Source organism: Paramisgurnus dabryanus, chromosome 20 (assembly GCF_030506205.2).
Source record: "Paramisgurnus dabryanus chromosome 20, PD_genome_1.1, whole genome shotgun sequence".
Taxonomy (NCBI): domain Eukaryota; kingdom Metazoa; phylum Chordata; class Actinopteri; order Cypriniformes; family Cobitidae; genus Paramisgurnus; species Paramisgurnus dabryanus.
In genome coordinates, this window is record NC_133356.1 from 25,773,334 (window position 1) to 25,797,874 (window position 24,541).

Here is a 24,541-nt window from a genome sequence, read left to right on the forward strand (position 1 = left end):
GTTTTCTAAGCTGGGTAAGAGCGACACCTAGTGTATAATAGCGGAAAAATTGATTGCCGTAAAAACTCGTCATTGGCAGGGAAGTGTTTTCTCGAGATAACTCTTCAATGGTGGGGAAAGAGTTAAATGTTAAACATGGGTTGAGGACACCAGAGGTGAGAAGGACAGATTTTTTTGGCAATAACATATTAAATCTCACTGAAGACATTTCTTCTAGCTCTGAATCTGATGCGCGTCCACAACCCCTTGGAAGCCAATGTGCCAATTCTGAGGTGTCTGGTCTATTTTTGTAAAGAGCCGTCAAAGTTTGCATTGAAAAAGCAGCCAGGCATTACACTCGCAGTGTAAAGGAGATTGAGAACAGTGTTTAAGAAGCTATTGAAGACTATTGGAAGTGGTCTGTGACATAGTTATTAAAGGAAATAGACATAATGTGGTTCATATTCAAGAACAACAGCAGACAGACTGTTACCTATCTAGTCGCAGATACTTTTATGTGACTTTAAAGGAAAACACCAACATTGTTCAATACTTTACTATGCTTAGATGAATTAATACATACCTATCTTTATTCAATGCGTGCACTTAATCTTTATACAGCACATTGTGAATGTTAGCATTTAGCCTAGCCCCATTCATTCCTTAGGATCCAAACAAAGATGAATTTAGAGGCTGTTTACACTTGGCATTAACATGCGTTTTCGTCGATCGGATCACAAGTGGACGTTTTGAACACGTCCACTTTCGACCACTTTCAACCACATCCAGAGGTAGTTGAAACCACTTTCCATCGGATCGCTTTGGAGCTGCGGAACGCAATGTGGTTGAATGTTTTCGAACAGCCACACGCGACCGCCTTCTCTCCGCCCATTTATCTAATCTGAGGTATTAAACACAAATTTTACGTCTTTTTTTGACTTCTGGCGTGAACATATGTGACCCGATCTGGCGAAATGAGTCGGAAGTCGCAACGTTCTATTTTAAGATATGAGCCGATAATGTGGAAAAACAATGAAATTATCAAAAAAAATATTTTTAGCTAATTTCAAAGAACAGACATTAAAACATAATCTCCCAAAGTTTCGTAGTCCAAATAATTGAGTAAAGGTGTTTAAATGACTATTAAAGTTGAAACAGTTTTACTTAATCCGCTGGAAATTGCTTTTCTCAAATACTCTCGTCACCTCCGAGCATTCCGGGGATCCCCTGAAACGTCACTATCTCTCCAAATATGGTGTTACACGTTGTTTTAGAGCCAATCAGAAATCTTCATAAACGCTGATCGTTTGTCAATGGGAAACCCCGGGGCACCTGATTGGTCCAGCCATCCTCTTGTCAGTCTCGCAGCACACTACTCTCCTATTTAACTCCTTTTTGAATTGTTTACACTGTTATTGTTAACTAGCCTACACAAAGATATGATTGCATAGGCAAGCATTATTTGTTTTCTTTTTGCTTGTCTCTCTGTCTCTCTCATTTTCTCTCACACGCGCGCGCACACGCGAACACGCACGCGCACACGCGAACACGCACGCGAACACGCACACACGCGAACACACACACACACACACACACACACACACACACACACACACACACATTCTGGTTTCCATGTTCTATTCCCTTCCCCTAACTCAAACCCCAACCATCACAGAAACCTTTCTGTTACTTCACATTTTCAATAAACATCATTCTGTTTGATTTATAAGCTTGTTTCTTGGTTTACTGTAATAGCATTTATATTAATGTCTTTGGTCAAATTAAGCTGTAAAATAAATTGTTTATCCCTTTAAAAATGCAATGGATTTTGAAAGATATCTACAAAAAAGGGGCAAAAAACTTTAAAGGCGTTTTTCTCAGGTTTTCAGTTGGAAAAAGAAGACAGACAACCTTAATTCAAATGTCTATATCTTTAAAACCATTCAAGGTATGACTTTCACTAGGATATCATTTGAAAGCTTATTATCTCCTCTTTCCACTGATACCAAAATCTCAATTTTGAAATTTGGGTCACTGTGACTCATTTTGCTGGATCAGGTCACATATGGTGAACAGTGCTATTTTTAGCCTTTCATTGATAAAACTACTGCGGGTGTTCTCCGTAGTTTCGTTTTGAAAGCGTGAAAGTTGTGCGATCCTATTTCATCAATTGCGCTGAAAATTCAGAGAAAGCTCTAACATACACACGTACAAAACTCTGTGCAGCATGTTTACTTGCTAAACAAGCAGTGGACTCCGACATAATATTAGTTTGCATCCATATAAACTCATAATTACTCCCGCTCGCGTTTGAATGACAGCAGAGAGACTCGCCCACCGTCTCACGGACCGTCCCCTCACAGTATTCAGGACAGAAGTGGTCGAAAGTGGACAAAAGAAACGGATTTAAATACCAGGTGTAAACGTAATGTGTCTCTCTCGTCCACTTGTGATCCGATCGATGTAAACACATCTTAATACCAAGTGTAAACAGCCCCTTAGAAGCCACCAAACACTTCCATGTTACTGCACGCCAAGGTCGAAGTGCTGCAAACTGAGTGCTCTTCCGCCATACAATATAGTTCTTATTTTTACGTTTTATTTTGTGCCACCATACTTACTGGTGTAACTACTCATGTAACCATCTTTAAATAGGGAAAACATGGAAGTGTTTGGTGGCTTCTAAATTAATCTCTGTTTGGATCCTATGGAATGAATGGGGCTAGGCTAAATGCTTACACATTCACAACGCGCTGTACAAAGATTAAGTGCACGCATTTAAAAAAGATGGGTATGTATTAATTCGTCTAAGTTGAGGCAAGAACATAGTAAAATATCAAAAAACGGTGGTGTTTTCCTTTAAGTTATCATTGTGTCATTGTGTATGACAGTGGAGCAGTGTTCAGAGACATTTAGAGCAACATGACCTTCAAAATATTAAAAATTAAACCATTTTGAAAAGAAATGAAACAAGACCGTAAGTAAATGTTAATAATGTTTCATTTTTAGGTGAAGTATCCCTTTACTAATTCACCTGTTTCGTTCACATGAGAGGATAAAAGAGAGAACGAGACAGAGAAAAGGTCTGTATATGATTAATGGACTGCAGGTCCACTTCAAAGTCACCTCAAAGACCAAAAGAGATAAAGACATTGAACCAGGAACACTACAAAGGTGACATATGACCTAGGGAAAACAAAGCCAGCACACATACACATATGAGCGGCGAGTCACATGACTGTGTATGTATGTGTTTTATTGAGCTGTCAGACACACACGTTGCTTTAGATAAACATGTTGAGTGTGTGCACAGTCAGCAGACCCGTCATGCACTAAAGCTACTTTTGCAGGAAAACATAGAGAAACAAATAAAAGAGCTGAAGAGCATGAAACTGTAAATCATGTTAATGAATCGGTTGCTTAGAGTGTGTCTCTATCCGGGAACACTGCCAAACTCAATACACTTACTGTAATTCAAAACATTAGCACAAGCAGATACATACATGAACAGTAGGGATAATGTGTCCAATTATATAATAGTACTGTATTTCTTGTACATACTGCATGTACTGTATGTTTATCTACAAATCACATTAACGTATGGTTAAAATTATTTGCAAAAGTCTCTCTGATATTGTATTATCCTAAAGGTACAATGTGTAAAATTTAGGAGCATCTGGACTATAATATACATAACTATGTTTTCAGTGGTGTGTAAAGACCTTATATAATAAACAGGTATGCTTTTATTACCTTAAAATGAGCCATGTTTCTACAGTAGCCCTAAATGGACAAACTATTCCATAGCCAGCTTTTTGTCCCTACGTTGTCTCAGACGATGACATGTTTGTCCTGTGGCCTGTAGCTTTACTATGCTTCTGAAAAGGACAGGTGACCTTTGGACTGACCCAATGGTTGCAATTCACAGTCTCATGGCTAGATGCCACTAAAACTCCCTGATTGCACCTTTAATGCAATGAAATCATACATTTTTAAGTAGCCTATTATGCATGTGTGCCCAAATACTTTTGTGCCCACTATTTCATCTAGAACCTAAAACTGAACTAAACAATTAGCACTAAAATATACCTGAGACTTAGGTTCAAACAACAGTAGGGATGTTTACATGCAACCAAATAAGCCTTCATGTAAACACCTTATTCAATACGACTGAGGTCGATCGTATGCAAATTTTGATTGTATCGAAAGGGGTGTTGTAGATCTGTGATCCGATCATCAGGAGTTAAATATGCATGTAAATGAGTGAATTGTAGTATTTTCTCAGTCGGATGCAAAAATTTCTTGTGAACATGCGCAGAAGAATTGTGCTTAAGTTATATGGGCCCTATTTTAACGATCTGAAACGCAAGTGTGACGCTCAAAACGCAAGTGACTTTGTGGGCGGATCTTGGGCGCTGTTGCTATTTTCCGGGCGTGAGAAATAACTCAGGCGCAAATCAATAAGGGGTTGGTCTGAAGTAGGTTCATTATTCATAGGTGTGGTTTGGGCGTAACTTCAAATAAACCAATCAGAACGCTATCCAACATTCCCTTTAAACGCAAGTGCGCAAGTTCCATGGCGGGTTGCTATTATTATGACGGATTTACCAGGCGCACGCCAGGAGCGGTTTTACAGCCGAGGAGACCGACGTTCTTGTAAGAGCAGTCAAAGACAGAGAAGTTGTTTTGTATGGGGATGGGAGAAACCCGCCCAAATCAGCGTCGGTTAAACAGGCGTGAGAGGAAATAGCCACAATTGTCTCATCAGCTGGCAACTCCATCGTTGCGCCAGGCACTACAATGATGTCAGGAGACTGTCACGGGGGAATCCCAAGCTTGCCAGCATAAATTGGGCACGCCGTGTAACGGGAGGTGGATCTGCCTCCACACATTACCTGACGCCAGCAGAGGACATCGCTGTGTCCACCCTCACCGCTGAAAGGGTTTGGGGGCTTTGAAATCGGACCCAAGAAACGCAAGCAGTCCAACCCCAAAGTACACTTACTCAAGTTCACATACATTAAGGTTTCTTATGAAAACATTTTAATTATTATTTACATAAAAGAAACATAATACAGCCACACAACAAACTATTTGAAAATATTTTAATCGTTATTTGCATGAGAATTTTTTAACGCAGCCACACAATAAATAAAAACTATCACCACAATGCTCACCACAATGATTCCCCTTATCTCGTGTGTTAATATTTTTTATTGTAACAATTTATGATTTGCAAAAATAACTGTTGCATCTGTGTAGATTAGAAAAGCAAATTGTGTGCACGTTGTGCACGCTATACATTATGGTAAAGCATGCGCCCTTAAAATAGCAAAATGAACCACGCGCAACGCGCCACTAACTAGACTAGTTTTTTTTTTGGTCAGTGGCGCAATTGTTTTTTGAAACTGGAAAAAAGCATCAGGGATGGTTTGCGCCGGAACACGGCTCCTTTTTTGCGCTGAACCGCCCAGGGAGCGCAAGTTCATTCCCTAGTTTGCCGACGTGCGTCTGTGGAGGGAAAAACCCGCTGTGTGCCGGTGCAAAATACGAATGATACATGCGTCACTGACAAAGTCAATTGCGCTGGGTGCAAGATAGGGCCCATTGGATAATATTTACCTCTTATTTACGTATCACATAATTCTCGTAACAGAAACACGCAATAGCAAGGTAATGGCAACATGCATTATTAAGGTACGCGCTGTTCATTCTGCAGGATTCATGTGTACTTTCATAACATTAAATAAAGCAATAAAATAGCGTTGTCCCTTTTGCAAATTGTTTTGTCATTGTCTATATCTGAAAACTTCTTAAGAACAACCTTCTCCAACTCAACTCTGACTTTGTACATTTATCCAGAGATAAAGTGTGACCTCGATGAGAGATGCTGTGCACTGCGTTGCCATGTCTTGTTTTTTGGCGGAGTTCAGATTTGGGCTCCTTTTAAACTGTTTCAGCGATTGATTTTTTTTCTGTGGGTTAAAGATGAAAGCATTTTGTTCATTAGTTTATTGGTATTTGGGTTATGAGTAGTCACTGGGATGCTTTTGGGCTAGTTTAAATGTCCATTGGGCTGGTTTTGATTCGAGAATCTGGAAACCCTGGAAATGTTTGGTTTAGATTATATAGAATGTACATATAAACAAACATTTTAATCAGATTTCAATGTTTAGGGTAAATGAAAACTAGGGATGCACCGATACCACTTTTTTGGAATACGAGTACGAGTACTTGCATTTCAGTACTTGCCGATACCGATACCGAGTACTTAACTCTTTCCCCGCCATTGACGAGATATCTCGTCAATTAAGAGAAAACGCTTCCCCGCCAATGACGAGATTTTCCGTCTTTCCGCAATACTGCTATTATCCACCAGGTGGCGCCCTTCCGCAACTTTTTAAACCCGGAAGTATTGCCCTATGGCAAGCGGCTGCATGTCCGTGTCTGTTTTAAAGATCGCTCTGAATGGGATCTCTATGAAAAGTCCGTCACAAAAATGGAATTATCTCTGCTTTTTGCTCAAAATGTGGTGTTTTTGCAGAAACCTACCCATTTTCAAAAGCTGATTGCAAAAGAACCACTGAAGGTAGGATGAAACGGGTTTTTTTGTTTGAAAGCACAGGGTCTGTTCTTTCATTTGATATATTGTATGTTTATATAGTTAAAGAAGAACATTTTCTGGAAGTCATTAAACTTTGGTGAAAACCATGAAAAACGCTGGCTGGCAACTTTTTTTAAAAACGCTGGCGGTGAAAGAGTTAATAAAAAAAACATGATTTTTACAGGTAACAGCTTTAGTCATATAATTTACCAAAAAAACAAGGGACTAGTTTTCCAGTTTGTTGTAAACTCTGCCTCTTTGGACAACACAAGAGGATTAACCCCGTACACGCCGCTCAAACATAGACATTTCTCAAACCGTGGTACCGATCCCTGGTATCGGGGGACTTTTAACGAGTACTTTAGAAAATGTGGTATCGAGGCCGATACCCGATACCAGTATCGGTGCATCCCTAGGGAAAACGATACTGTGGTAAGCTGCAATCGGATTAAATTCAGGCAGACATTTTGTGCATGTAAACACAGCCAATGTTGTAGTAAAATGGAAACAAATTATGTACACACAATATGTGGAATGCAATGGTGGACACGACTAAAAATGCTGTATTATGTGTGCCAAGCCAGTAGATGGCGATGTTACTTTGTAAAGCACAACTACTGTACATGCAGATATTTCTGTTTATTCTCAGTGCGATCTCTTTTGGGTCAGTTTGATGTCTCCACATGTGGTACTTTTATTATTTGACATAAGTCTAATTCCGTGTATCTCTCTATCAGCGCTCACACATAAAACCCTTCTTCAGTCCGATCCCTTTTGTAACAGCACAAGTCAGGGTGTGTGTATGTGTGTCTGATCTAGAGCTCTGTGGTCCTCAAAACCTTCAACAACATTGGGGATTAGCCTGAACACAAGGTTTTGCTCGCTGTCATTGTTGATTTATCAACTACAGAGTCTGTGTTCATGCTTGGGTGACTCCAGGCCAGAGGCTAAAAGACTAACATCCCAGAAAGCAATAGCCGTCAATTCACCACCTATGTTAACTATAGACTGATATAGTCCAGCTATGAGCCCCACAAGTGGCGGCTGATGACTTCATTTTCGAGGGTGAACGATGCGAAGCTCATCACAACATGTATTTAGCCTGTCATGTGTGTGGCTCGTCATTTCAAAATATGTGTTTGGCTCATCATGTAAACTTATGCGCATCACGTGTCTTGTCCAAATAAGTGCCTGCTGCAGACGCTTCTAAAGAGGTTTATGATAAAAGAGACGCTCACGTTTGCCAGATACTCACATAATCGCATCTGTAATCAGAGTTTACTGTTAAGGGAGTGTCTTGTGAGAATTTTGTGAGCGTCTCTTTTATCATAAAAGGTTTTGACGTGTGTGCAGCTGGCATGTATTTTGAAATGACACATGATGCACATGGTTCACATGATGCAACTCACATGTCGTGAATGTTCAAGGACAGAACCCAGATGCAGGTTGCGGATGAACACAAAGACCTTTATTGCATACTTAACAAGACACCATATATTAACAAAACACCAAACAGACTAGACTAACTTTGACAAAAGACTACACAATAAATTCGACTAAAACTTTAATATGATTCACTTGACACGGGCATTAAATAAGGAAGCAAATCAAGAGGGGAACAGGTGACATGAATCAAACAATAATAGGATGATTAACAAGGAGACAAGGATGATTAACAAGCTGATTAAGGGGGGTGGGGTCAGGAGGAGACGAGACAGAAAGCACATGGCCTGAATAAACAAAGCCAGTGCCTTCACACAAAACATGCGATTGCCGTGATCCTTTCATTATGACCTGAAAACAGGACCATGACAGAACACATATTTTGACATGAAGAGCAACACACATTACACTCCAAATAACATATTTTGAATGTGCGTCCCTCAGAAGAGAAGTCCCTGGCCGCCACTAAGCTTCACATTTTAAGCAATTTTTTTATTTGTTTATGTTTTTGCTGAATTAACTTGCGAGATATGTATGATGTTCCATCATGTAAGCAAAGTCAACACATGAACCTGTCATGGGGAGAGGCCCAACATGCAGCCAGGGACCGAATGCAATGAAGAGGGCTCACTGAAGTCGAATGTCCCATTGGGGGCGAAGAGAAATGATGATGATGATGATGAAGCAAAGTCAACAGTAATTACAAGACATTTAAACCTGATTTACTTTTATTTTGAAAAACTCTAAGAAGTCAAACTTCAGGATGTGTTTCAGCACTAAATAACCTGTAGATTGATCAGTACTGTAACACATGAATCCAGAAACACCACGTGTTATAAGAAAAAAATGACAGCTTTAGAAATGTACTTATCATGGTCGAAAACAACTCTCCAGACCTACACACAAAAAACGATAATGAAATAACGTGATATTTGTCAGCTCTGTCAAGGGTTGCGTGCTGTCATAGTTTGAAATGCAAATGTTATCCGGGCTCTTAGGAAATCACTTTGTTACTTTCGGCTTGAGTTATGGTTTTTCCCTACTATAAAAATAAAAGAAAGAGATTTTTTTTTTTTTTTTGGGAAACCAAATATGGTTATTTTATTTATAAAATGCAGACATGTAAGAACTTGTAAATTACATTAGGCTACCGTTTAGTTATTAATACTTAGCCTTCATTTACAACCTTTATTTAAAAAATTTAAACCTTTTTAGGTAACACTTTACTTGATGTTGTGTTCATAAGACTTACATGACACTTTTATAATCATGACATGACACGTGTCATGAACATGAAGGAGATTTTATGACAACAGTCATTACGTGGCATTTGTTCAATTATGTCATTTTTCATTCAAAGATGACATTGTTTGAGATGTCTTTGTTATGACAACTTGACATAAACAAATACATCATAACTTGTCATTAATCTGTCATAAACCCGACAAAGCAGAATAATTATCAAACTTAAGAAACTAACTAGCTTTATGGGTTAACATTACATTAAACCGTCATTTAAATGTCATTAAGTCTTAATACTCTTAATGTAAAATAATTTTAAATACCTTAACAAAATGCACCAGAAACGTCAAAATATTATACTTAACTTGTCTTTATGTATGTGCACAATACATCAAAAACTGACAACTATCAAAACTTGTTCTTCCTCATACAGAGGGTTCTGAAATTCTGAAAAGAAAAAACAAATAAAACATTTATTAATTAATTTAATTTAATAAACTGTTTTTCCAGCAATATGGACCCAACGCTGCATGGCTTAACCCATTTTTCTACTGTTTTCATATTAATTTTAGGTGAATCAGTCTCCAAATGCAATAAAATATAATATTATCAATTTAATTGTTATTATTATTATTATTGAATGGTAAATTTTATTTCTTAAACACATGGAGGAAACTTAAAAAAAAACATTATGAACTGAAGAATATTCATGATGTTGTTATAAACTATTTGACAGAGTATTAACACTTAATAATATTTGTGCCACTGTAGTTGAGGTCAAGAAAAATATTCATGACGCTGTTATAAAACTAAATGACAGAGTATTAACACTCAATATGTATCACTTGTAAAAAGTAGTCAGTTGTTGTCTTGGTAATGTCAAGCTGTCATGACAAGTTATGATGTATTGGTTAATGTTAAGTTGTCATAACAAAGACATCTCAAACAATGTCATCTTTGCAATAAAAATGACATAATTGAACGAATAACACTTAATTACATTAACTCCTTCATGTTCATGGCACGTGTCATGTCATGATTATGCAACCCAGTCTCATGAAGTGTGAAAATCGTGCAATACATACGGCAAATTCCAATTTGGCGTGCATATGATAAGCCAGCCCATCCCATTTACTTAAACGGTGCATCTTTTTTTTTTTTGACGTTTTATTTATTGGTTTCTTAATTTTTTTGCTATATTTTTTACCATTGTCGCTTGGGTTTAGGGTTAGAACAACTTTTTGTTACATAAAAATGACATCCTAACCCAAACTCCAATTCTAACCCCAACTCCAAGCGACCATGGCTTAAAAATAGACAAAAACATGGAGAAACCTTTATATTAAATAACCTCCCTAAGCAAATCTCAAATCTAACCCTAAACCCAAGCGAAAATGTTTAAAAAAACAGAAACAAAAAATAAGAAACCAATAAATAAAACGACAAAAAAGATGTGCCTTTAAGTGAATGGGAAGGACTGTTTTATCATATGCACACAAAATTGGAATTTGGCGTATGTATTGCACAATTTTCACACTTCGTGCTATTTATACGCATCTACTGGAGACTGGGTAGGATTATGAAGGTGTCGTGCCAGTCTAAACACCCCTTCAAGTAAATTGCTACCCATTTTCATTTCAAAATCTTATTTATATATGGTCAAAAATCTTTTTTGAATATTGCGTCATGATACTACTTTTATACTGTTAGCTGTATATAATTAAATCACTCACAGAGACCCATTGCCTGTCAGCCAATCACTGTGGCCATAGTTATCGTGACGACATCATCCATTCACTTAGCATAAGATTTCTACCAATTCCTTGGTAAAAGTTGCTCTCAGCAGCTTTGTGAATAGGTTTTAGGAGAAAACTCTTCATGGTAAAGTAAATGTTTTGTGAATAGGCCCTGACCTTTTGTCCACTTCTGCTAAGGGTGATGAATGGGATCAGTTTCTGACAGACTAATCAATCAGGGACGAAATCTTTCCAAAATCACCCAAAACGCTGATCTGAAAAACCAAGGCTAAAACAGAGCTGACGCATGCACAGATCAGATTTGCACCTGCAAACTGCAGTGGAAACCAGCAAACTGTCGTCTAGTCAAAATCTAGTCAACTTCTGTTGACCTCAATGATGAGCTTTGTGTTTTTAATCACTGTGGGATCTATTTGTTTATCATCAATAACCATAAATTCATAGCACTCTGAAACAGAAAAGTTAACCACAGTTTGGTAAATGCTGATAAACGCTTCTTCTCTGCCACTCTTTGATGACTCATCCAAATTCAGGCAAAGGAAACGTTAAGTATTCACTTCCTGATGCAAACGACGATTAAAAGCTATGAAATATCAGTCACGTAGACGTGTACTTTCCAATGTGAGGGTACAACAGTCTGGAGGTGAGTGAAAGTGTGAGAATGAAACAGAAACATTGAAAGTTCCTGAAAAGTTGCAGCTAGTGCAGAGTTGCAGCTAGCGGTGAACTGCACCAACAACTGCAACCAGGATAAAGGAAATCTTGCAGCAAGTAAATATGCAAACATCCAGGTTAGGTAAAGAGTTTTAAGACATTTGAGATGAAAAAATATATGCAGATCAGTCAATGAAATGCAGGTTCAAGTATCATAAACTAATGAGATTATGAGCATCAAATTGGAAGTTTGATTTAAAAAAAAATTCAATCTTTGATATGACCTTAGTTAGTCAATATTAAAGACATAAAGGTTATTTTTTCACTGAATGTTCTCTTATGACTTTTAAAGAAAGTTGTACAGAATGCAAAAAGCTGCATCTTTTCAGCTTTTAATGTTCACATAAATGATGTGCCAAGGTTTAAACATTTATACATGCTTTTACATACACACAACGGTAAGTCCTAATGTTTATAGTGTTTCTTCATTCATGTTATCTAATAAAATATTACAATACCCCACAAATATGTAATATATACAGTATATAAAAATAGAGAGAGAGAGAGAGAGAGAGAGAGAGAGAGAGAGAGAGAGGGCTTGAGTGACCGAATGGAATTCAAGCGTAGTTTAGGCAGACCTCTGATCAATAACTACACCAGCTGATGCTCAGCTGATCAATCACTCCAGCTACCGTATTTAAGCCCAGTCAATCGCAGCTGAGACCCTTGATGCCTCAGCCTTTTGCCAAATTCAATAAATGTATTATTCTTAAACGTTGTACTGACTAACTGGGCATGAGACCAGACCAGGTGGTCAACAAATGGTTAACTTTTATTTTCTTTCATAAGCAGCACACAGAAACAGCTTTCTGATAAAGTGACCAAAACTGCCTAAATAAAGATGAAACTAACAATGAATTTTTATCTTTTTAAGTTAAAATGTAAGGCAATGTGTATAAACATTCGTTAAATGATTCCATATAACATAAAACCACAATGTACAGAACATCAAACAAAGATAAAACAAAAAACATTTTTGATAACTAAGCATAAAATGTGATCCTGCCTGGGAAGCCTCGGCTACAGTTCTCCAATCTTATTTAATTTTGAGATTTAGCCCGTCAAAGTAGTCATGGCCAAAAAAACTACAAATGATAAATAATTTGTGATTGTTACTGTAAATGATAAAAACAAAGCTTTATATACAATTCCTTAAAAGTTCATTTATTACATGAAAAACACTGAAATTAATGATTCATTACGCTTTATTATTTTGCAAAGAAATACCTGCTTGCTTGCTTTGACTTTGAACATCTTTGTATTCACTTGAAACACCTGATGATTCTTCATAATTTGTTTCACGAATCTCTCTTTTATCATTTGAAAGTGAACACCGACCATAATATTAAATCACAAGAGAGACAATCGTGTCGGACATACTTTGATATAGGTTCTTAATTCGGTGCAGATATTGTGTCATCACAGAAATTTCAGGAACAGCTTACCTGTTTTACTTGAGCCAAAAAAATCGGCCCTGGCATTTTGGACCAGACCGGCCCCTCATTTGATAACGCACCCATTTTCTGTCTTTTTGGTCTCTTGAATGTGTATACCAACCATGACATAAAACAAGGTTAAACCTGAGGCTTTGACTATCTGTTCCGGGGTGCGTTTCCCAAAAGCATCGTTGCTAACTAAGTTAGCAACTTTGTTGGTTGCAATGCAATTTCCCATTGCCAACAAGTTGCTAACAGGTAGCAACGATGCTTTTGGGAAACGCACCCCTGTTTGTCTGATCTGAGGGTGAAGATCTCTCACAAAGTTTTCTAAATCATTATCGAGAACAAATTAATTTACTGAAAGCTACCAGAACAGCCAAAAAGTGTAACTAAAGGTGTGGATGGACTTTGTTAACATGAGAAGGAAACAGGTCTATTTATGGATACACTGTCCAAAATCAAAGCTAATTTTTGTAAACAAAAGAGAACAAATTAAGCGCACTCACAAAATCTCTTTCTAAAAAAATCAAATACATAAACATAGAAAATCAAACACAAAAACGGTAGCAGTTTTAACAAGATTTTTAAAATTGTATTAACACAAACTTACACTCTAAAAAAACAAACGGTGCTATATAGCACCAAAACAATTGCTTTGGATCGTAACGATAGAAGAACCATTTTAGTGCCATATAGCACCGGTGAAGAACCAGTGAAGCACCAGTGAAGCACCAGTGAAGCACCAGTGTAGAACCATATAGGGGCCATATAGCACCACATATGGTTCTACATAGCACTATATGGTTCTACACAGGTGCTTCACTGGTGCTTCACTGGTTCTTCACCGGTGCTATATGGCACTAAAAATGGTTCTTCTATCGTTACGATCCAAAGCAACTGTTTTGGTGCTATATAGCACCGTTTGTTTTTTAGAGTATAGCCCTAAATGTTATTTTATTACTTGTTATAACAGTTCTGCCTTCTTGTGAATTCTTCCATTCTAATTTAATCAACAATTTACACACATTCATACTTTATCTTGTACTCTATGTATGCTATAAACATTTATTGTTTCTATTTGCTTGACTGACAGTCACTGCAGCAAGTGTTAAAACTGCAAATTGACCTAAAGTTAAGGAGTTTGCATCTCTGGATTTGCTAACTGTCTGTATTTTTTACTATAAGGATACATTTTTTGTGATGCAGCTTTGAAACAATATGCATTCATGTGTTAAGACTCCCGCCTTATTTCATTTAATTGGTTGAAATTTTGTTTAGCTCTGTAATGTGATTGGCTGGAATTCACGTTCGTCTTAACAAAAACTAGATTTCTTTCATTTGATTGGTTAAAAATCTTACTTGCCATGTAACACGATTGGTTGGGAGTCGTTTGCAAAGTCTTCTGTAAACAGAAACTCCCGCCTTCTTTCATTTTGATTTGTCAGAATGTTGACGCTGTAACTACGACAGTGAAAAAAATAGCCTATGGGCCGCAGAGCGTGTCTTGCGCTGATCAACTGCCTGGATTTATGGGCCGTCAGAAACAATAGTATATAGATTAAAAAAGTGTCAGACTCAAGACGTCGGCCCAAATAGCTCCGCGGCCCACCGGGAAAATGCCGTTAAGCCAGATGGCCAGTCCACCCATGGTTTTGTTGCTCAACTGCTTTGATTGAATGCACAAAATAACATGTATTCATGTTTCATGTGTAAAAAAACACATTATTTTTCACACAATTTACTTATCTGTATAGCGCTGTTTTCACTGTGCTAAAAACGGGCTGATGTCTTACTTGTTCTATGAAGTCCCTCCTTTGGAAATACGTATCGAGTTCTGATTGTGTAGTTTGTTTAGTGTGTTGTGATCGGACAGCAGCTTAGCTTAGCACAGCAGTTTGAGCCAAAGCTGCCGACTGACGTATTCCTATTGACGTCATTAAATCGGGAAGTAAAGGGCTGTAATCCAAACCAGCCGTTCGCTGCTTTGAAAGAGGAATTCTGTTAAAGAAAAAATATATCGCCTGGCAGTGAACTTTGAGCTTTATCATTTTGCAGGTATTATTTTATGCTATTACAGCAACATTGGGATCAGGAAGAACGTGACCTTTAAAGGGGGGGTTTAATGGTATTTCAAGCATTCTGACTTATTAACACAGTTATAGAGTTGTTTCCTCATGCTAAACGTAGGCAAAGTGTCAAAACAGCAGTTGGGCGTGTTTCAGAGTATTTCTGTGCCGAATGCACTTCGCCAGGGTTCGTACAAGTTTCGGCTAATTTTTTTCGATTACGGTTCTAACTGACGGTTCAGGGGTTTTCGATACGTATCACTTCTTTATATGGGCTTCCGCCGGAAAACTTCCCCCGGAAAACCCCGCCCAGCCGTCAGTCAGCGGGAGACGCTAGAGCTTGCTAACAGCTTATCACGCCACTCAGCCTTGTTTAATTTCAAAAGTCAACAATGGCACAACAAGAAGTGTGTTTTTGGATGTAAGAAGACATCCAGCCTTATGGAAACAATGGATATAGTTTATTATCCGGATTAGCAGCGGAGTTTTGCGTGTGTGTTTGATGCGGTGGATTTTCATGACGAGTTACACGTGGTAAGTAAGACTTCTGTCTTATGTTGGAAATAGGCGCGTGTATATTATATAAATGCAGGGCTCGAAATTGCGACTATTTTGGTCGCATATGCGACCGAAATTGAATCTGTGCCACCTTAAAATATATTTGGGAGCATTTGTGCGACTGCCCATTTTGTTGTGTGGTGCGACTTGATTTAGATTGTGATGCTGCGTGCTGCCGTTCCAGGTTCAGTGTTCTCCAATGTTACATAACCAATCAAATTTCACCATTAAGTTCTTGCGTTTAATGAAGCCCGCAGATTGGCTAAAAATAGGCGTCAGTCATTCCTTGTTGCCGTGCTACGTTGGTACGTGAAGCGCGAAAATGTGAAAGACGAACCGTCCGCGAGCATGACGAGAATGAGCCGACTACAGCCAATGTTACTACTGTAATTAATGACGACGATCCGGATTCAAATGCGACTCCACCACCGGAAGATAAGACTTGACGTTAAACCTTTCAGAGAAAGTGGCTTCAAGATTACGAGTGGCTCCGCTATGAGAATGGCTCGATGTAACTTACTGTGTTTACTGTAAATCCTTTAAAACGGCGTTGGTGGCGGAAATCAAAACATTTTAAGCGCCAGACCTTACTTAAACATGGCGAAAGTGCCAAAAACACAAGTGTCATGACAAATGTGTTCATTATTGATAGAGACACCGACCTGTCTGTCAAAGAGTGTTTGATAGTGTATGTGCGCATGCGCTGGTGAATGGACATCCGACATACATCCTTGTGGTCCATGTTGATGTGGAACACGACAATGTTGATGGTATGTTTTTATAGTATTTTTTAAAACATTGCCTATTTAGTAGTAATAGCATCCTGGTAATGCAGTTATCAATACCAATATATATATATTAGCCTTCTATATTAAGGTCACTTTTGTAATGTCCCTTTTGTAATCTTAATCATTTTACCTGTAATTGTTAAATTATTATTGCTATACTATTTCAACAACATTTGGGTATTAATTTTGGAATCTATGCAGCAAAAAATAAAATGAAATAAAATAAATAGAAGACCAAATTTTAAATGCTGGCCATGGTGGCGTTTTATTTTTTATAAAATAAATCTATTAACATATACATTGTAGTTTTGGTGCCTTTTAGTTTTTGAATGGATGCGCCTACATTTTTGCTGGTGCTCCTAACTCTTTAAAGTTGGGAGCACCAGTGCTACCAAATAAAAAAGGTAATTTTGAGCCCTGAAATGACACAAACATGTAGTGAATCATAAGTTAAAACAGTGTTGTATAGTGTTGTATGACTCGTACTCGCTCCTCCCGTGTTATAACTCCTCCTTCTGCATTTTTTCGTACGTTATCAGAAAGATTCGGTAAAGCTAATCTTTCTTTTATAAATCTGATTAAACTAAAGACTCTTCAGAGATATAAAGGATGTCATACTTCTCTATAGGTACTCCAGATTAATATCAGAAATGCAGAAACAGCGTGTGTTACGTGAGCTTTAAAACCTATACTTGTCGAACAAATCCGTTTTTAATGTTTAGTTTGATGAACTCTTAAATATGTTCCTAAATATGACACTCAGAGCACCTAACGTTTTCGGCTAAATTGCATGCACCAGCACGTAACAGCACAACAGTGATACTAAGAAAAACAATCCAAAATTTACAGACTCAAATTACATCAGAATTTACCTTTATAATAAATAAAAAATATGCAAGTTAATTCTGAACCCTTTTACATTAGGAGAGGAACCAATGAGATATTATCTGAGATATTATATTTGTGTAAACGTGAGGTTGTATTTACTGTATTTTTAAACATGCAAAAATTTCGGATGGGGAAATGTATTTGTATTGGTACTGACTACTCAAGTTTTGGTACGGTGACATCACTAGTCCATTTGGAAAAAGTAACAAATTTAGGCATCAAATGTCCATGTTACCAGCACACCACAGAATTATTATGACAATTCTTCAAAAAAAAAACAAAAAAAAAAAAACTTGCAGATAATTGATCTTCTGTCTGTGATTAACTGCCCATGTTTTCAACAGGCCTAGATACACCATTATTGTGTTTAACCCATCTTACAAACACTGAATAATACATGATGAAACTATCTGTACTTTTCATGTTGGTTAACCTTGTTATTTTAACCTTATCGCTTCAATTTCAACACTCCTACGCTTTATCTCATTTTTATCAACCATCAGCAGAAATTAAAACTTCTGTGTGTGATGGGACAGGAAGTTTGTCTGTATGAGAAGTCTTCTGTTAGAAATAATGCTTACAGTAAACTTGATTCATGCAGTTAAATCGTGTGTAATCTGATGACAGCAATATTGTCTTACCTTCACTGGATGATCCAGACAAGTCAATAATAACAAAGACCTTTCCCTCTGGCTCCAAATCTATCTGCAAAAACAATCAAACATGAAGAGTTTTAGCATTCAACCTATGCTGGGATGTTTTCATGCATTATTGGGTCAAATATAAACATTTTCTGATTTAATTTAACTGTAATGGCTTTGTTTTTCCAAATATTGACAACCAAATACTTTTTGAGTGATTTTCACCCATGGGTTAAAAACAACCCAGCATTTTGAAGAATATCTATGTTCATAGTCTTCACAGTAAACAAGCAGCTGTAAATATCCAATCATCAAGTTTGCACCCACCTATGAAAGCTTTACTCATCACTAATGATGCTAACAAAAACAACCAAGCACATGTGGTCAGGATTAAAGCATATAAAATGCTGAGTGTGTGGCAGCAGGAGAGGAAACATCATGATGTGACTGTGAACACGAGCCCGGTGAGGATTGTGCTGAAGCTCAAATGGCCAACAGTAGAGCCGGTTCTCTTCTTAGCAGCTAATGACAGCTGAACGACTGCTCCATCAAAACCAGATTACAGCAGGAAATGGAGGGAGGATGTGAGGATGAGAGGAGAGATTTGTACATGCTATGACAGTGAGCTAGTGAGTGAGTGAGGATGTGTGTAGGAGTTAGGTTAGAGGAGCGCTGTATCATGTTAGCGCAGTCGACACAGGTTGTACACAGGATGCACCAGTGCAAAAAAAAATTGCTTGCAAGTGCATTCATATTCACACGCCAATTTCACACTTCCAACCATAAGTAACGGCATGAAAGTGTTGCCGTTGAGTACAGTAGCTGAGATTCTTTACACATTCACTAAAACAGGGGTTCTTAAACTTTATCGGGACAGGAGGTACTCACAAGTGAGACAAATTACAGGGATTGGCAATTATTGGTTCCTTAAATATCATTATTGTGGCATTTTACAACCAGACAGCTCAATATTGTGAAAATTATCAAGGCTAAATGGTGTTGATGAAGTGCCTTTAAACCCTTCAGGGGTAAGTTAATTCACAACATACCTGTAGCAGAGCCTCAAGTGCTTTATTGCCTCATTATTTTGTAGGCAACATAACATAAACCAACAGCACTAACATCCCACTCATTTCATGGATATTAGCCACTTGAGTCATACGATCACATATTTGTGATTTAGGAACAAGCAGTGAAGTCACCAGATGATGCTGATAAAGATGCGTTAAAGGGCCCATATTATGCAAAATCCACTTTTACAAGATGTTTGGATATAAATGTGTGTTGGCAGTGTGTGAACCATGAGATCCATCCCCTCCTTAATTTTTAATCCCCATTAAACCAGAACAGTCTCATTAGGCATGCTGTTTTGATTCTCTTGTTAATGTGATGTCACGCATGCATGACCATGCCTTTTTAACCATCAACATGTTTCATTGATTTAATTATTATCTACAATCATTGATCGATTAATTGTTAGCATACCTATTGGGAACAATATAAATCAAGTCATGACCATCAATGTTACACTGCTTCCGCTGCACACGCAATAAATATTCTTGTTACTTTCAAAAGATGGAAAGATTGCGTTTTTATTGCCAAATAGTTTTAAGTTTTAAGTAGTTTGAAGTTAATTAAATAATCTGCTCCGTGTGTCGATTATTTTAAATCTCATTGGTTCTTTGTCAACACTTTGGAACAGAATAGTTGTCATATGAGTGTTTCGTTACAAGACACGTGAGAACCAATCAGATTCCACGTTATCGTCATGCCACCATGGTTACCCTTTACTTTGATAGTTCTCTTTAGACATTCTACTAACTACAAATAACTTGTGTCAACTAACTCTCATTAGAGTTTTAGTAGACTGTAACCGTGGGTTTACACCAGATGCGTGTTCAACCATTTGCGCGAGTAGATTACATACAAATCAATGCAAAGACGTGATCAGACGCGTCCTCGCGTGGGCCGATGAGAATGACGCGATATGGGCGGCGCGTTTATCGCGAAAACGCGCTATTCGCCTCAAACGTGTCTTCGTTGAAAATATTCAAATCGAGCGAAAAATTTGCATGACATGAAATTAAATCCTGCGAGTAATCTAGAGCGAGTAACACAATGCCCAGCGTTTGGTGTGTACGTAGCATAAGGGGTAGGATTAGGGAAAAGGTTAGGGTTAGTGGAATAAATTGACATGTAGACAACCTGACATGTAAAGATACTTATAGTCAGTACAATGTCTTTTGAGAGATCATCACAATAAAGTGTTAGTAGGTATTAAGCAGACTGTCTATTGATACTCTAAAGACTGGAAGTTGATAAGTAGTTGCAAAGTTACTTATTATAGGTAAAATGTCTAAAGTGGACAATCGAAATGAAGTGTTACCTCCTTTAATAATCCATTGGTGTTATTTGGATTACTTTAATGATGAATGTTTATGGGGTTGAACCATGTTAAGTACCATACATATTAGAAGATAACATTACAGCATTTTAATATGAAAATATTATTCTGTGTTTAACTGAAGAAAGGAAGTCATATGTGATCCGTACTGACAAAGTAAGTCAGAACGCACACAGTCTAATGTTGAGCTACAGTCGAAGTATAAATGTCGATTTTGGTCAAAATTGAGGTTTTCATAAAAATAAGTACATTAAATGCATTCTAAGCGAATCGGTTTGTTGATTTTTGAAATGTGTTTTCAAACAAACTGAGCGTAGTTAACTCCTCCCCCTCCCTTCCGTGGTTTCATGAACGCGCCCAAACCCAACCCCCAAATCCTTCTTGTGGTTTATTGGCTGGAACACTTTGTTTTGTTTCGTGGTGCAGGTTTGGCCACTGTGTTTATATTGAAGTTTGTAGAGCCTGGGCTGTCTACAGAGATCGCGTTTTTTTAACAGTTTGATCAGCGGTCAGGTAGCAAGCAGATAGTGAGGAGATGTTTGCTGTATGTAGCAAAAAATGTTTTATGGTCTTAAACGCGTGAATTCGCTTTAAGCCCTCATCTAGCAATCCCAATGCTCTAAATAGTCATTAAACAACTGAAATGATCTTTAATTGTAAGTTTTCATACTAAATGCTTAACCTTTACAAAGATGTGTGCATCCACATGCGCATCTGACATTTTGGTTTCAGTTTTAAAACATGCAGGAATTAAAAATAGAGAGCAGGACTTGCTTGATGTTAAAAGAGTTATTAAGAGAGATAAGACATGAAAACGATCTTCCTCATGCTGACTAACAGGTGAATGTTTGGTTAACTGTTGAGGAAAAATATCTGTGTAACATTATATTAGATACTTGCATAACAGTAGATATTAAAAGACAAGTTCGGTATTTTACACTTAAAGCCCTGTTTTCAGATTGTTTATGATGAAATAGAACGGTTTTGACTGAAATTTGGACATATGATGCTGGCCCGAGAATTTTGTGGTGTTTGTGTTTCACCTCCCACCTTTACAATGGGTTTAATGGTGCACTGGAACAATCCTTCCTAAAATGCATTAAACTTTCGTTTACAAAGACGTGAAACTCACAGAGTGGTCAGGGGTGTTCACTGATATGCTCACACAAAAATCGCTGCAAAAGATGCTTTCCAACAGCTGTTTTAGCATTCGTTGTTAACTTGTGGACCTATTTTTCCAAACGACTCACACCCGTACATTCTTCCGCTTAGAGCTTGAATAATAGACACTCCAGCCCAGGTGGTGGCGCTAATCCGTCTTTGCCAATTGCCAGAATAGAAACAAAGTTCCCGGCGCGGATTAATACCTTGCCTCATAGGACATCTAATACAAGTCAATGGAGTTGGACAAAAACTACGATAAAACCTGTTGGAATGCGTATTTTGCAGCGATTTTTGTGTGAGCATATCAGTGAACACCCCTGACCACTCGGTGAGTTTCACGTCTTTGTAAACGAAAGTTTAATGCATTTTAGGAAGGATTGTTCCAGTGCACCATTAAACCCATTGTAAAGGTGGGAGGTGAAACACAAACACCACAAAATTCTCAGGCCAGCATCATATGTCCAAATTTCAGTCAAAACCGTTCTATTTCATCATAAACAATCTGAAAACAGGGCTTTAAGTGTAAAATACCAAACTTGTCCTTTAAAGCTGTCTGTCTCAATGTCAATCAAACAATAAAAGAAAGACAAAAGTTGAACATATTTTTCCAACAGATAATGTTTATGACTTTGTTGTGCTAAATCAATTAGTTTTACTGTGATTTTAAGGTATAGATGCAGTGATTTTGACTTTGACTTTATTTGTCTTTAATTGTCTTTTTAACAAATCATACATCGTTTGAAGTTTTTTTTTTTTAATAGAGAATGTCAAAATATCAATAACTCATTTTTTTTATTTGCTAATTCCGATTTCATATTTAGATGAACTACTTTAAATTCGACACACCAACTTCCCAAAACTGTTGCATGTTAGCAGCCCACGTTTTTATGAATATTCAAATATAACTTTCTTTTTTAAGCCCAGGGCTGCTGTGGGATTTTCTAACTTCCAACTTCCTACATGATGGAAAATGAATGAATCTGTAAGTCATGTCAGTAAATTCTATACTGGAGACTTTCCAAAATATTTCTGTGCAGATTTAACTGACTTGGGATCAGAATACTCTGACTTTTTTTACTTTTATAGACAGTAGTATGGTGAAAACAGATTTTTCTGGAGCCAAAAAATCAAGTGTTGTCCAGCTGATGTTTTGTGTTAAGTGGTGAGCTGTTATTGTTCACCATAGACTGTAAAAAAAGATGGACAACGCCTGTTCCCTCGCTTCCATTGTTGAAAAGTGAAGCAGCCAGTGTCCCGATATGGCGCTGACATCTTGGGTCTTGAGTCTGCGCAGTAGTGATTTCGGGACCAGTCCTTCGCAATAGTGAGTAGGAAGTAAAGCCGCGCAATCAAGGCCCCGCCCTCGCTCTCGCAGAATGCGCATATCACAGCCGTCAATCATGACGTGACACCACCGTTTTTATATCATTAAATAACTAACTAAACATAAACGTATTTTAAAAACAAACATTTGAATTTACATCAGCGTGATAAGAAACCAGCTTCGAAAAAAAAGTGTTGAAGTGTAATTTAATTTTTTTAAGTCCCATTGAATAACATGGGGAGGCGGGGTTTATGACCTATACTGGGACCAGTCACTGGGGGACGATCGAGACGTTTTGGCTTCACTTTTCAGGGCTTGTGCGGTACGCTTGGTATTCACCATAGGACGCTTAGAGTTTATCCCAAATGACCTTTCGACCTTTTCCCTTACTCCCACTTCCTGTGATGTCATGCTGAGTGTCTTACTAATGTCTGAAAGCTCCACCTCCTGCAGGTGCTGTCACACACCAAATATAGCCGCTATCACTGCTATCATTTATTTTTCATATGAAAACTAAAAAGTATTGATCGTTATGATTGCATATAGGTCTATACCACCTGTCTTTAAAGGGATAGTTCACCCAAAATGAAAATTCTGTCATCAATTTCTCACCCTCATGTTGTTCTAAACATGTATGAGTTGTTTTTTTTTTTGATGAACACAAAAGAAGATACTTTGAATAAAGATGGTAAGCACACAGCTGCTGGTAACCATTGACTTCCATAGTAGGAAAACAAATATTATGGAAGTATTGTGATAAATGATGAAGAAGATGTTAAGCACACAGTTGACGGTACCCAATAAATTCCATCATATTTGTTTTTTCCTACTATGGAAGTCAATGGTTACCAACAGCTGTGTGCTTACCATCATTTATCAAATATCTTCTTATGTGTTCATCAGAATAAAGGAACTCGAACAACATGAGGGTAAGAAAATACATACATGTACAGTCAGGGGCAAGTTAGTGTACGCAGGGCCAGTAGAGAGGAAACTGTAAGGTGGAGATAATATCCAAATGTTCCTCACTGTATCTTTAGTAAACAGATAAGATTTTTGCAGAAGTAATGAAGAAATAATACTCCTATCATCATATTTGTCATGCGCACATGCACACACACACACAAACACACTTCAAGAAAATGAAATTGCTTGGCTAAATTCAATTCAGCCACTTTTGTCTCATCCGGCTCCATATCTCTCCTGGCCCATGTGTTTAGATAAAACTGACATAACAGATATTTCAATGAAGCCATCTTTTCTGAAAACCCACAGGAAATCTTTTGAATATCTCAATTGTTTTTACTAGACAGCAGTTAGATCAAATGATAAGAACATCATCTACTGATTCACATGAAAAACAACCATATGAATGTGACATGTCTCATATAGAGATATCGTTTAATTTTGGCCAAGGTTTCAAACAAAAGTCTGAGATATCAAAATAACCTCCAACATTTCTCATTCCAAATAATCTTAGCTCTGCTATCTATATTAATTTACAGTAGTAGCTCTAGTGTACAGTATATT

General features: G+C 37.6%; 1 protein-coding gene across 1 annotated transcript in view; it reads right to left on the minus strand.

The window, feature by feature from the left end:
• prkceb (protein kinase C, epsilon b) overlaps window positions 1-24,541 on the minus strand; it is a 105,486-nt gene that overhangs the window by 59,246 nt on the left and 21,699 nt on the right. The window contains exon 2 of the mRNA XM_065297320.2: window positions 18,120-18,183. Within this exon, the coding sequence (XP_065153392.1) occupies window positions 18,120-18,183 (64 nt within the window). The remainder of the gene's footprint in view (window positions 1-18,119; window positions 18,184-24,541) is intronic.